General features: G+C 53.1%; 2 protein-coding genes across 4 annotated transcripts in view; both read right to left on the bottom strand.

Moving 5' to 3' along the window:
* LOC147647417 (EH domain-containing protein 2-like) overlaps positions 1-8,789 on the bottom strand; it is a 24,990-nt gene extending 16,201 nt beyond the window's left edge. The window contains exons 1-4 of one of the 3 annotated variants that reach the window (XM_086872064.1): positions 8,657-8,789; positions 8,169-8,508; positions 7,834-8,074; positions 7,030-7,764 (exon numbers count right to left, since the gene is read on the bottom strand). In XM_086872064.1, coding sequence (XP_086728190.1) covers positions 7,030-7,424 — 395 coding nt within the window. In that variant the 5' untranslated portion in view covers positions 7,425-7,764; positions 7,834-8,074; positions 8,169-8,508; positions 8,657-8,789. The other 2 variants (XM_086872062.1, XM_086872063.1) reach the window with 2 other exon arrangements.
* Positions 8,507-12,613, bottom strand: LOC147647416 (uncharacterized). Its single transcript, XM_086872031.1, has 3 exons — positions 12,583-12,613; positions 8,603-10,790; positions 8,507-8,555 (listed from the first exon to the last, which is right to left on the bottom strand). The coding sequence occupies exons 1-3, from the start codon at positions 12,611-12,613 to the stop codon at positions 8,510-8,512; spliced, it is 2,265 nt and encodes a 754-aa protein (XP_086728157.1). The 3' UTR covers positions 8,507-8,509.

Genomic DNA, 12,613 nt, shown 5'->3' with positions numbered 1-12,613 from the left:
AACACCCCAAAAACAGCCCCAAAAACAACCCCAAAAATACCCCAAAAACAACCCTGAAACACCCCAAAAACAGCCTCAAAAACAACCAGAAACACCCCAAAAACAGCCCCAAAAACACCCCAAAAACACCCCAAAAACAGCCACAAAAACACCCCAAAATCAGCCTCAAAAACAATCCAAAACACCCCAAAAACAGCGCCAAAAACAGCCCCAAAAACAGCCTCAAAAACAGCCCCAAAAATACCCCAAAAACACCCCAAAAACACCCCAAAAACAGCCCCAAAAACAGCCCCAAAAACCCGAAACACCCCAAAAACAGCTCCAAAAATACCCCAAAAAAACCCCGAAACACCCCAAAAACAGCCCCAAAAACACCCCAAAACCAGCCCCAAAAACAACCCGAAACACCCCAAAAACAGCCCCAAAAACACCCCAAAAACAACCCGAAACACCCCAAAAACAGCCCCGAAAACACCCCAAAAATACCCCAAAAACAACCCGAAACACTCCAAAAACAGCCCCAAAAATACCCCAAAAACAGCCCCAAAAACAACCTGAAACACCCCAAAAACAGCCCCGAAAACAGCCTCAAAAACACCCCAAAACCAGCCCCAAAAAAAACCCCAAAACCAACCCGAAACACCCCAAAAATACCCCAAAAACACCCCAAAAACAACCCTGAAATACCCCAAAACCAGCCCCAAAAACAGCCCCAAAAACACCCCAAAACCAGCCCCAAAAACAGCCCCAAAAACACCCCAAAAACACCCCAAAAACAGCCCCAGAAACAACCAGAAACACCCCAAAACCAACCCGGAAACACCCCAAAAACAGCCTCAAAAACAACCCGAAGCACCCCAAAAACAGCCCCAAAAGCAGCCCGAAACACCCCAAAAACAGCCCCAAAAATACCCCAAAAACAGCCCCAAAAACAACCTGAAACACCCCAAAAACAGCCCCAAAAACACCCCAAAAACAGCCCCAAAAACACCCCAAAAATACCCCAAAAACACCCCAAAAACAACCCTGAAACACCCCAAAAACAGCCCCAAAAACACCCCAAAAACAGCCCCCAAAACACCCCAAAAACAGCCCCAAAAACACCCCAAAAACAGCCACCAAAACACCCCAAAAATACCCCAAAAACACCCCAAAAACAACCCGAAACACCCCAAAAACAGCCACAAAAATACCCCAAAAACAGCCCCAAAAACAGCCCCAAAAACAACCCGAAACACCCCAAAAACAGCCTCAAAAACACCCCAAAAACAACCCGAAACACCCCAAAAACAGCCACAAAAATACCCCAAAAACAGCCCCAAAAACAGCCCCAAAAACAACCCGAAACACCCCAAAAACAGCCCCAAAACCAGCCCCAAAAATAACCCAAAAACAACCCTGAAACACCCCAAAAACAGCCCCAAAAACAACCCGAAAACAGCCTCAAAAACACCCCAAAACCAGCCCCAAAAACACCCCAAAAACAGCCCCAAAAACAACCCCAAAAATACCCCAAAAACAGCCCCAAAATCAGCCTCAAAAAACAGCCCCAAAACACCCAAAAACAGCCCCAAAAACACCCCAAAAACAACCCGAAACACCCCAAAAACAGCCCCAAAAATACCCCAAAAACAGCCCCAAAAACAACCCTGAAACACCCCAAAAACAGCCCCAAAAACAACCCGAAAACAGCCTCAAAAACACCCCAAAAACAACCCCAAAAATACCCCAAAAACAGCCCCAAAAACAACCCTGAAACACCCCAAAAACAACACAAAAACAGCCCCAAAACCAGCCCCAAAAACAACCCGAAACACCCCAAAAACAGCCCCAAAAATACCCCAAAAACAACCCGAAACACCCCAAAAACAGCCCCAAAAATACCCCAAAAACAGCCACAAAAACAACCCGAAACACCCCAAAAACAGCCCCAAAACCAGCCCCAAAAACAACCCAAAAACAACCCTGAAACACCCCAAAAACAGCCCCAAAAATACCCCCAAAAACAACCCCAAAAATACCCTAAAAACAACCCAAAAATACCCCAAAAACAGCCCCAAAAACAACCCTGAAACATCCCAAAAACCTCACACCCCCCCAAAAACCCTCAAAACCCCCCAAAACCCCCCCAAAAAACCCCTAAATCCCCCCAAAACCCCTAAAAAAACCCAAAAAAACCCCTAAAAAACCCTAAAAAAACCCCCCAAAAATCCCAAACCCCCCCAAAACCCCCCCAAAAAATCCTAAATCCGCCCAAAACCCCTAAAAAAACCCCAAAAAAACCCCTAAAAACCCCCCAAAAAACCCCCCAAAATCCCCAAACCCCCACAAAAAATCCCCAAAACCCCCCCAAAACCCCAAAAAACCCTCAAAACCCCCCCAAAAACCCCCCTAAAAACCCCTAAAAAACCCCAAAAAACCCCTAAAAACCCCCAAAAAACCCCAAAAAAACCCCAAAAAATCCCCAAAAAACCCCAAAAAAACCCCAAAAAATCCCAAAGCCCCCCCAAAATCTCAAAACCCCCCAAACCCCCCCAAAGAACCCCAAAATCCCCCCAAAACCCCTAAAAAAATCCCAAAAACCCCTAAAAAACCCCTAAAAAAAAACCCAAAAACCCCCCCAAAAAAACCCCAAAAAACCTCCAAAAATCCCAAAAAAAATCCCAAAAATCCCCAAAAATTCCCCAAAAATCCCGAACCCCCCAAAACCCCCCCCAAAAAACCCGAACCCCCCCAAAACCCCTAAAAAACCCAAAAAAACCCTAAAAAACCCGCAAAAAAACCCTAAAAAAACCCCAAAAATCCCAACCCCCCCCAAAAATCCCCAAACCCCCCCAAACCCCCCCAAAAATCCCCAAAACCCCAAAAAAAACCTCAAACCCCCCCAAAAACCCCAAAACGTCCCCAAAACCCCCCCAAAAAACCCCTAAAAAAACCCCAAAAAACCCCTAAAAAAATCCCAAAAAACCCCCAAAAAAACCCTAAAAAACCCCAAAAAAACCCTAAAAAAAACCCCCAAAAAACCCTAAAAAATCCCAAAAAACCCCAAAAAACCCCTAAAAACCCCCCCAAAAAACCCTAAAAAATCCCAAAAAAAACCCCCAAAAATCCCCAAAAATTCCCCAAAAATCCCGAACCCCCCCAAAGCCCCCCAAAAAACCCCTAAAAAAACCCCCCAAAAAACCCTAAAAAACCACAAAAAAACCAAAAAAACCCCTAAAAAAACCCCCAAAAAACCCTAAAAAATCCAAAAAAAACCCTAAAAAATCCCAAAAATCCCCCAAAAATCCCGAACCCCCCCAAAAAATCCCGAACCCCCCTAAAACCCCCCCAAACCCCCCCAAACCCCCCCCTCGGCCCCCCCTTGGCCCCCCCGGCCCCGCCCGCCCGGCCGGGAGCGGGGGGGGGAGGGGCGGAATTCCAGAGGCTTCGCTCATCCCGGGGGGGGCAGCGGGAAACCGGGAAAAACGGGGGGAAAACGGGAAAAAATGGGGGGAAACCGGGAAAAATGGGGGGAAACGGGGGGAAAACGGGAAAAAATGGGGGGAAACCGGGAAAAATGGGGAAAAACGGGGGGAAAACGGGAAAAAATGGGGGGAAACCGGGAAAAATGGGGAAAAATGGGGAAAAATGGGGGGAAATGGGGGGAAAATGGGAAAAAACAGGGATAAAAATGGGGGGAAAATGGGGAAAAATGGGGGGAAAATGGGGAAAAATGGGGGGAAAATGGGGGGAAATGGGGGGAAAATGGGGGGAAACCGGGAAAAACGGGGGGGAACCGGGAAAAAAGGGGAGAAAATGGGAAAAATGGGGAAAAACGGGGGGGAAAAACGGGGGGAAACAGGAAAAATGGGGAGAAAATGGGAAAAATGGGGAAAAACGGGGGGAAAATGGGGAAAAACGGGGGGAAAATGGGAAAAATGGGGGGAAAATGGGAAAAATGGGGGGAAAAGGGGGAAAAACAGGGATAAAAATGGCAAAAATGGGGAAAAACGGGGGGAAAATGGGGGGAAACGGGGGGAAAAATGGGGGAAATGGGAAAAAACAGGGATAAAAATGGGAAAAATGGGAAAAAATGGGGGGAAAATGGGGAAAAATGGGGGAAATGGGGGGAAAACGGGGGGAAAATGGGAAAAATGGGGAAAAATGAGGGGAAAATGGGGGAAAATGGGAAAATGGGGGGAAATGGGGAAAAACGGGGAAAAATGGGGGGAAACGGGGGGAAAATGGGAAAAAATGGGGGGAAATGGGGGGAAAATGGGAAAAAATGGGAAAAATGGGGGGAAAATGGGGGGAAAATGGGGAAAAACAGGGATAAAAATGGGAAAAATGGGGAAAAACGGGGGGAATGGGGAAAAACGGGGGGAAAATGGGAAAAATGGGGGGAAAATGGGAAAAATGGGGGGAAAAGGGGGAGAAAAATGGGGGGAAAATGGGGGGGAAATGGGAAAAATGGGGATAAAAATGGGAAAAATGGGGGGGACATGGGGGAAAATGGGAAAATGGGGGGAAAATGGGGAAAAATGGGGGGAATCGGGGGGAAAATGGGAAAAACGGGGGGAAAATGGGAAAAATGGGAAAAACGGGGGGAAAAGGGGGGGAAAATGGGGAAAATGGGGAAAATGGGGGGAAATGGGAAAAATGGGGAAAAATGGGAAAAATGGGGGGAAAAGGGTGGAAAATGGGGGGAAAATGGGGGGAAAATGGGAAAAATGGGGAAAAATGGGGAAAAAATGGGGGAAAATGGGGAAAAATGGGGAGAAATGGGAAAAAGATGGAAAAAAAGGGGAAAAATGGGGGGAAAAAAGGGGAGAAAAATGGGGGGAAAAGGGTAGACCCTGGTCCAGATCCCAGCCCAGATCCCAGCCCAGATCCTGGCCCAGATCCCAGCCCAGATCCCGGCCCAGATCCCAGCCCAGATCCCAGCCCAGATCCTGGCCCAGATCCCAGCCCAGATCCCAGCCCAGATCCCCTCTCCAGATCCCACTCCAGATCCTGGCCCAGATCCCAGCCCAGATCCCAGCCCAGATCCTGGCCCAGATCCCAGCCCAGATCCCCTCTCCAGATCCCAGCCCAGATCCCCTCTCCAGATCCCAGCCCAGATCCCTCTCGAGATCCCACTCCAGATCCTGGCCCAGATCCCAGCCCAGATCCCAGCCCAGATCCCACTCTAGGTCCTGTTCCAGATCCCAGCCCAGATCCCAGCCCAGATCCCTCTCGAGATCCCACTCCAGATCCTGGCCCAGATCCCAGCCCAGATCCTGGCCCAGATCCCAGCCCAGATCCCACTCCAGATCCTGGCCCAGATCCCAGCCCAGTTCCCACTCTAGATCCTGTTCCAGATTCCAGCCCAGATCCCCTCTCCAGATCCCTCTCCAGGTCCCTTCTCCAGATCCCCACACCAGATCCTGTTCCAGATCCCCACACCAGATCCCCACACCAGATCCCCACACCAGATCCCATAACCCTAACCCTAACCCCACACCAGATCCTGTTCCAGATCCCTCTCCAGATCCCTGTTCCAGATCCCATCCCAGATCCCCACACCAGATCCTTGCTCCAAATCCCGTTCCAGATCCCTCTGAGATCCCCACACCAGATCCTATTTTGGATCCCCGTTCCAGATCCCTCTCCAGAACCCTCTGAGATCCCCACACCAGGCCCCATCCCACATCCCCACTCCAGATCCCCACACTGGATCCCCTGCCCAGATCCCTCTGAGATCCCCACACCAGATCCTATTCCGGATCCCCACCCCAGGCCCCATCCCACATCCCCACTCCAGATCCTCACACTGGATCCCCACTCCAGATCCCCTCTCCAGATCCCCACTCCAGATCCTTGCTCCAAATCCCTCTGAGATCCCCACACCAGGCCCCATCCCAGATCCCCACACCAGATCTTGCTCCAGCTCTCCCCACCAGATCCCCCCACCAGCTCCCCCCAGATCCCCACTCCTGATCCCCACACTGGATCCCCTCTCCAGCTCCCCCTCCCGATCCCCCCTCCCGATCCCCTCACCGGATCCCCCCCCCCAGATCCCCTCCCGATCCCCACACTGGATCCCCCTCACCGGATCCCCCCTCCCGATCCCCACACTGGATCCCCTCTCCAGATCCCCCCCTCCTGATCCCCCCACCGGATCCCCCCCCCAGCTACCCCCTCCCAATCCCCACACTGGATCCCCCCCCAGATCCCCCCAGCTCCCCCCTCCCGATCCCCACACCGGATCCCCACACCGGATCCCCTCACCGGATCTCCCCCCCAGATCCCCCCTCCCAATCCCCCCTCCCGATCCCCACACTGGATCCCCTCTCCAGATCCCCCCTCCCGATCCCCACACTGGATCCCCCCTCCCGATCCCCTCTCCAGCTCCCCCCCCCCCCCCCAGATCCCCACACTGGATCCCCCCACCAGATCCCCCCTCCCGATCCCCACACTGGATCCCCTCTCCAGCTCCCCCCACCAGATCCCCCCACCAGCTCCCCCCAGATCCCCCCTCCCGATCCCCACACTGGATCCCCCCTCCCGATCCCCTCTCCAGCTCCCCCCCCAGATCCCCACTCCCGATCCCCCCTCCCGACCCCCACACTGGATCCCCCCACCGGATCCCCTCCCCAGATCCCCTCCCGATCCCCCCCCTGGATCCCCCTCCAGATCCCCCCTCCCGATCCCCTCACCGGATCCCCCCCCCAGATCCCCCACTGGATCCCCCCTCCTGATCCCCCCTCCTGACCCCCACACTGGATCCCCTCTCCAGATCCCCCCCAGATCCCCACTCCCGATCCCCACACTGGATCCCCCCTCCTGATCCCCCCTCCCGATCCCCTCACCGGATCCCCCTCACCGGATCCTCCCCCAATCCCCCCTCCCGATCCCCTCACCGGATCCCCCTCACCGGATCCCCCCACCAGCTCCCCCCTCCCGATCCCCCCCCCCAGATCCCCCCACCAGATCCCCCCTCCCGATCCCCTCACCGGATCCCCCCCCCAGATCCCCCCACCGGATCCCCCGTCCCGGTCCCCTCACCGGTTGAGGAAGGCGCTGCCGAAGCGCTCCAGGTTGCGGAAGGGTTTGCTGGGGTCGGCCAGCAGAGCGTGGCCGGGGATGATGCCCTCGGCCTGGCCGTGCATGACGGCCACGAAGCCGTCGGGGCTGGGCTCGGGGCCCAGGCGGGAGCCCGGGATCTCCTGCCCCAGCAGGTACTGGATGAAGGAGGTTTTCCCGCTGGAATATTGGCCCAGCACCAGCACCAGGGGCTTGGCCTCGAAGTCGGCGTCGTGCAGAGGGGGCGAGTGGAAGGAGCCGAAGTTGTAGAAGCGCTCGGCCGGGAGCAGCTTGGAGCGGTACAGGGAGCGCAGCGAGGCCGAGAGCGCCGGCAGAGCCCCGGCCGAGCCAGAACGGGCACGGAAACGGCGCAGCATGGCCCGGAACGGCACTGGGGACACCGGGGAGAGGGACTGCGGAGAGGGACTGGGGGGACTGGGGAGAGTGGGGAGAGCGGGGAGACTGGGGAGAGACTGGGGAGAGACTGGGGAGACTGGGGAGAGGGACTGGGGGGACTGGGGGACTGGGGAGAGTGGGGAGACTGGGAGAGACTGGGGAGAGACTGGGGAGACTGGGGAGAGGGACTGGGGGGACTGGGGGGACTGGGGAGGGGGACTGGGGGCACTGGGGGGACGGGGGAGTGACTGGGGAGACTGGGGACAGGGACTGGGAGAGATGGGGGGGACTGGGAGAGACTGGGGGCACTGGGGAGAGGGACTGGGAGGACTGGAGGGTGACTGGGGAGTGACTGAGGGGACTGGGAGAGACTGGGGGCACTGGGGGCACTGGGGAGAGGGACTGGGGAGTGACTGGGGACACTGGGGGCACTGGGGAGAGGGACTGGGGACACTGGAGGGACTGGGAGAGACTGGGGAGACTGGGGAGACTGGGAGAGACTGGGGAGAGACTGGGGAGAGACTGGGGGGACTGGGGAGACTGGGAGGGACGGGGAGGGACGGGGAGGGACTGGGGTGTGACTGGGGAGACTGGGGACAGGGACTGGGAGAGACTGGGGGGACTGGGGAGACTGGGATAGACTGGGGAGACTGGGGAGACTGGGAGAGACTGGGGAGAGGGACTGGGGAGAGACTGGGAGGGACGGGGAGGGACTGGGGTGTGACTGGGGAGACTGGGGACAGGGATTGGGAGAGACGGGGAGGGACGGGGAGAGACTGGGGAGACTGGGGAGAGTGGGGGGACTGGGGAGAGACTGGGGAGAGGGACTGGGGAGAGGGACTGGGGGGACTGGGAGGGACTGGGAGAGACTGGGGACAGGGACTGGGAGGGACTGGGAGAGACTGGGGACAGGGACTGGGAGGGACTGGGAGGGACTGGGAGGGACTGGGAGGGACTGGAGGAGACTGGGAGAGGGACTGGGGAGATCCTGAATGAGCCTGAACGAGACTGGGGATCCTGGGGAGATCCTGACTGGGGATCCTGGGGAGATCCTGACTGGGGACACTCAAAGATCCCGGAGATCCTGACTGGGGATCCTGGGGAGATCCTGACTGGGGAGACTGAGGGATCCTGGAGATCCTGAGGATCCTGAATGAGCCTGGGGATCCTGGGGAGATCCTGAGAGATCCCAGGAGATCCTGACTGGGGACACTCAAAGATCCCGGGGATCCTGAATGAGCCTGAAGGAGTCTGGGGATCCCAGGGATCCTGGGGAGATCCTGGGGATCCTGACTGGGGAGATCCTGAGAGATCCCAGGAGATCCTGGGGATCCTGACTGGGGAGACTGAGAGATCACAGGAGATCCTGGGGATCCTGACTGGGGAGACTGAGAGATCCCAGGAGATCCTGGAGATCCTGACTGGGGAGACTGAGAGATCACAGGAGATCCTGGGGATCCTGACTGGGGAGACTGAGAGATCCCAACTGGTCCTGGGGATCCCAACCGAGCCTGGGGAGCCTGCACAAACCTGGGGATCCCAACAGATCCCGGGGATCCCAACCGATCCCGGGGATCCCGACCGATCCCGGGGACCCTGAGGGGAAGGACGGAGCCCCCCTGGAGATGGGGAAGAGCAGAGATCCCAGAGGATCCCAGAGGATCCCAGAGGATCCCAGAGGATCCCAGCAGGCTCCGGCCGATCCCGGGGGGATCCCGAGGCGGGAGGGGAAGGGAAACCCCCCGGAAAACCCCGGGGATCCCCCTGGAATTCAGGGATCCGCAGGGAGAGCGGAGATCCCCAGGGATCCCAAAGGATCCCGGGGCAAAGGGACCCTGGGAGGGCGGAGATCCACAGGGATCCGCAGGGAAAAGTGGGGAAAAGTGGGGAAAAATGGGGAAAAATGGGGAAAAGTGGGGAAAAATGGGGAAAAATGGGGAAAAATGGGGAAAAGTGGGGAAAAATGGGGAAAAAGTGGGAAAAGTGGGGAGAAAGTGGGAAAAAGTGGGGAAAATTGGGAAAAAGTGGGAAAAATGGGGAAAAAGTTGGAGAAAATGGGGAAAAGTGGGGGAAAAGTGGGGAAAAAGTGGGAAAAAAGTGGGAAAAAGTGGGAAAAAGTGGGGAAAAAAATGGGGAAAAGTGGGGAAAAGTGGGGAAAAAAGTGGGGAAAAGTGGGAAAAATGGGGAAAAGTGGGGAAAAATTGGGAAAAAGTGGGAAAAAGTGGGGAAAAGTGGGAAAAATCGGGAAAAAGTGGGAAAAATCGGGAAAAAGTGGGGAAAAAGTGTGAAAAAAGTGTGAAAAAAGTGTGAAAAAGTGGGAAAAAGTGGGAAAAAAGGGGAAAAAGTAGGGAAAAGTGGGGAGAAAGTGGGGAAAAATGGGGAAAAAGTGGGGAAAAGTGGGGAAAAAGTGTGAAAAAAGTGTGAAAAAGTGGGGAAAAGTGGGGAAAAATGGGGAGAAAGTGGAATAAAATGGGAAAAAGTGGGGAAAAAGTGGGAAAAAGTGGGAAAAAGTGGGAAAAAGTGGGAAAAGTTGGAAAAAGTGGGAAAAGTGGGAAAAAGTGGGGGAAAAGTGGGGAAAAAGTGGAAAAAAAGTGGGAAAAAGTGGGAAAAAGTGGGGAAAAGTGGGAAAAAGTGGGGAAAATGGGGAAAAAGTGGGAAAAATGGGGAAAAAGTGGGAAAAGTGGGGAAAAAGTGGGGAAAAAGTGGGAAAAAAGTGGGGAAAAAGTGGGAAAAAGTGGAGAAAAGTGGGGAAAAATGGGAAAAAGTGGGGAAAAAGTGGGGAAAAAGTGGGAAAAAAGTGGGGAAAATGGGGAAAAAAGTGGGGAAAAAGTGGGGAAAAAGTGGGAAAAAGTGGGAAAAATGGGGAAAAGTGGCAAAAAGTGGGGATAAAGTGGGAAAAAGTGGGGAAAAAGTGGGGAAAAAAGTGGGAAAAAGTGGGAAAAAGTGGGAAAAAGGTGGGAAAATTTGGAAAAAGTGGGAAAAAGTGGGAAAAAGTGGGAGAAAGTGGGAAAAAGTGGGAAAAAGGGAAAAAAGTGGGAAAAAGTGGGGAAAAAGTGGGGAAAAGTGGGGAAAAATGGGGAAAAAGTGGGAAAAAGTGGGAAAAAAGTGGGGAAAAGTGGGAATGGGGGAGGGGCTCAGGCGGAGAGAGGATCCATGGGGGGGGAGGGGAGGGAAAAACGAGGATTTGGGAGGAGAAAAAAGAGCAGGAAAAGCAAATTCCGGGGATTTATCCCCAAAAAATCCGGGCGGGAAATGAGGATTTAGGGAGGATTCCCCCAAAAAATGGGAGGGGAAGGAGCTTCGGGAATTTTCCCTGGGAAAAAAATTGGGGATTTGAGGGATTTTCCCTTAAAAAGAAGAGGAAAAAAAAGGTTTAGGGAGAGTTTTCCTTAAAAGGAGGGAGAAAAAAAAGGAGCTGAAGGAATTTTTTCCATAAATCCGAGCCAAAAGCGAAGTTTCAGGGATGAGTTGTCGTGAAAAAAAGGGGAAAAGGAGATTCCTGGGATTTTTTTCCTGTCAAAATAAGGAGAAAAATGAAATTTTTAGGGATTTTCCCAGGAAATCGAGGAAAAAAAAGAGTTTGGGTTTTTTTTTTTGTAAAAATGAGGAGAAAAACAAATTTTGGGGCTTTTTTATCTGTAAAATCCAGGCCAGAAATGAAAATTTTGGGGTTTTTCCCATAAAATCCAACCCCAAACATGAAATTTTTTGGGATTTCCCGCCGAAAAACAGCGGGAAAAGGGAATTTTGGAGGATTTTTCCCAGAAAAACAAACCGAGGAATCCCAAAATTCCCGGCGTTTCTCTCCCAAACAAACGGAAACCCGGAACTCCCGGGATTTCCTCCTCCCCCATCCCACAAAATTCCCTTTTCCCTCTTTTCCCAACCCCTCCCAGGGGGGATTTCCGCTTCTTCCCGGTGGAAAATTCCCATTTTTCCCTTAAAATTCCCATTTTTCTGCTTTAAATCCCCATTTTTCCCCCTTAAAATCTCCATTTTCCCCCTTAAATTCCCATTTTCCCCCTTAAAATCCCATTTTTCCCCTTTAAATTCCCATTTTTCCCCCTTAAATTCCCACTTTTCCGCCTTAAATCCCCATTTTTCCCCTTTAAATCCCCATTTTCCCTCTTAAATCCCCATTTTTCCCCCTTAAATCCCCATTTTTCCCCTTAAAATTCCCATTTCTCTGCTTTAAATCCCCATTTTTCCCCTTTAAATTCCCATTTTCCCCCTTAAATTCCCATTTTTGCCCCTTAAATCCCCATTTTTCCCCTTAAATTCCCATTTTTCCCCCTTAAATCCCCATTTTTCCCCTTAAATTCCCATTTTTCCCCCTTAAATCCCCATTTTTCCCCTTTAAATCCCCATTTTTCCCCCTTTAAATCCCCATTTCTCTGTTTTAAATCCCCATTTTTCCCCTTAAATTCCCATTTCCCCCTTAAATTCCCATTTTCCCCCTTAAAATCCCATTTTTCCCCTTTAAATTCCCATTTTTCCCCCTTAAATTCCCACTTTTCCGCCTTAAATCCCCATTTTTCCCCTTTAAATCCCCATTTTCCCTCTTAAATCCCCATTTTTCCCCCTTAAATTCCCATTTTTCCCCCTTAAATTCCCATTTTTCCCCCTTAAATTCCCATTTTCCCCCTTAAAATTCCCATTTTCCCGCCCGGAATCCCCATTTTCCCGCCAGGAATCCCCATTTTCCCGCCCGGAATCCCCATTTTCCCGCCAGGAATCCCCATTTTCCCGCCCGGAATCCCCATTTTCCCGCCAGGAATCCCCATTTTCCCGCCCGGAATCCCCATTTTCCCGCCCGGAATCCCCATTTTCCCGCCCGGAATCCCCATTTTCCCGCCCGGAATCCCCATTTTCCCGCCAGGAATCCCCATTTTCCCGCCCGGAATCCCCATTTTCCCGCCCGGAATTCCCATTTTCCCGCCCGGAATTCCCATTTTCCCGCCAGGAATTCCCATTTTTTCCCGCCCGGAGCCGCTCCCGGGTTTTTTCCCGACCTTTTCCCGCCGATCCCGGTTTTTTTTCCAGGGATTTTTTCTCCCGGAGGAGCCGCGGGCTCCGAGCGGGGCCGCGCCTCAAAAGCCGCCCGGGGGGGGTTCATTTGCATAAATTTGCATGGATTACCATAAATTTGCGTGCCGCGGAGCCGCGCCAT

This window comes from Cyanistes caeruleus, chromosome 38 (assembly GCF_971803275.1).
Source record: "Cyanistes caeruleus chromosome 38, bCyaCae1.hap1.1, whole genome shotgun sequence".
Taxonomy (NCBI): Eukaryota; Metazoa; Chordata; class Aves; order Passeriformes; family Paridae; genus Cyanistes; species Cyanistes caeruleus.
Note: the sequence above shows the minus strand (reverse complement) of the source record. Positions and strands in the feature narration are given on the sequence as shown.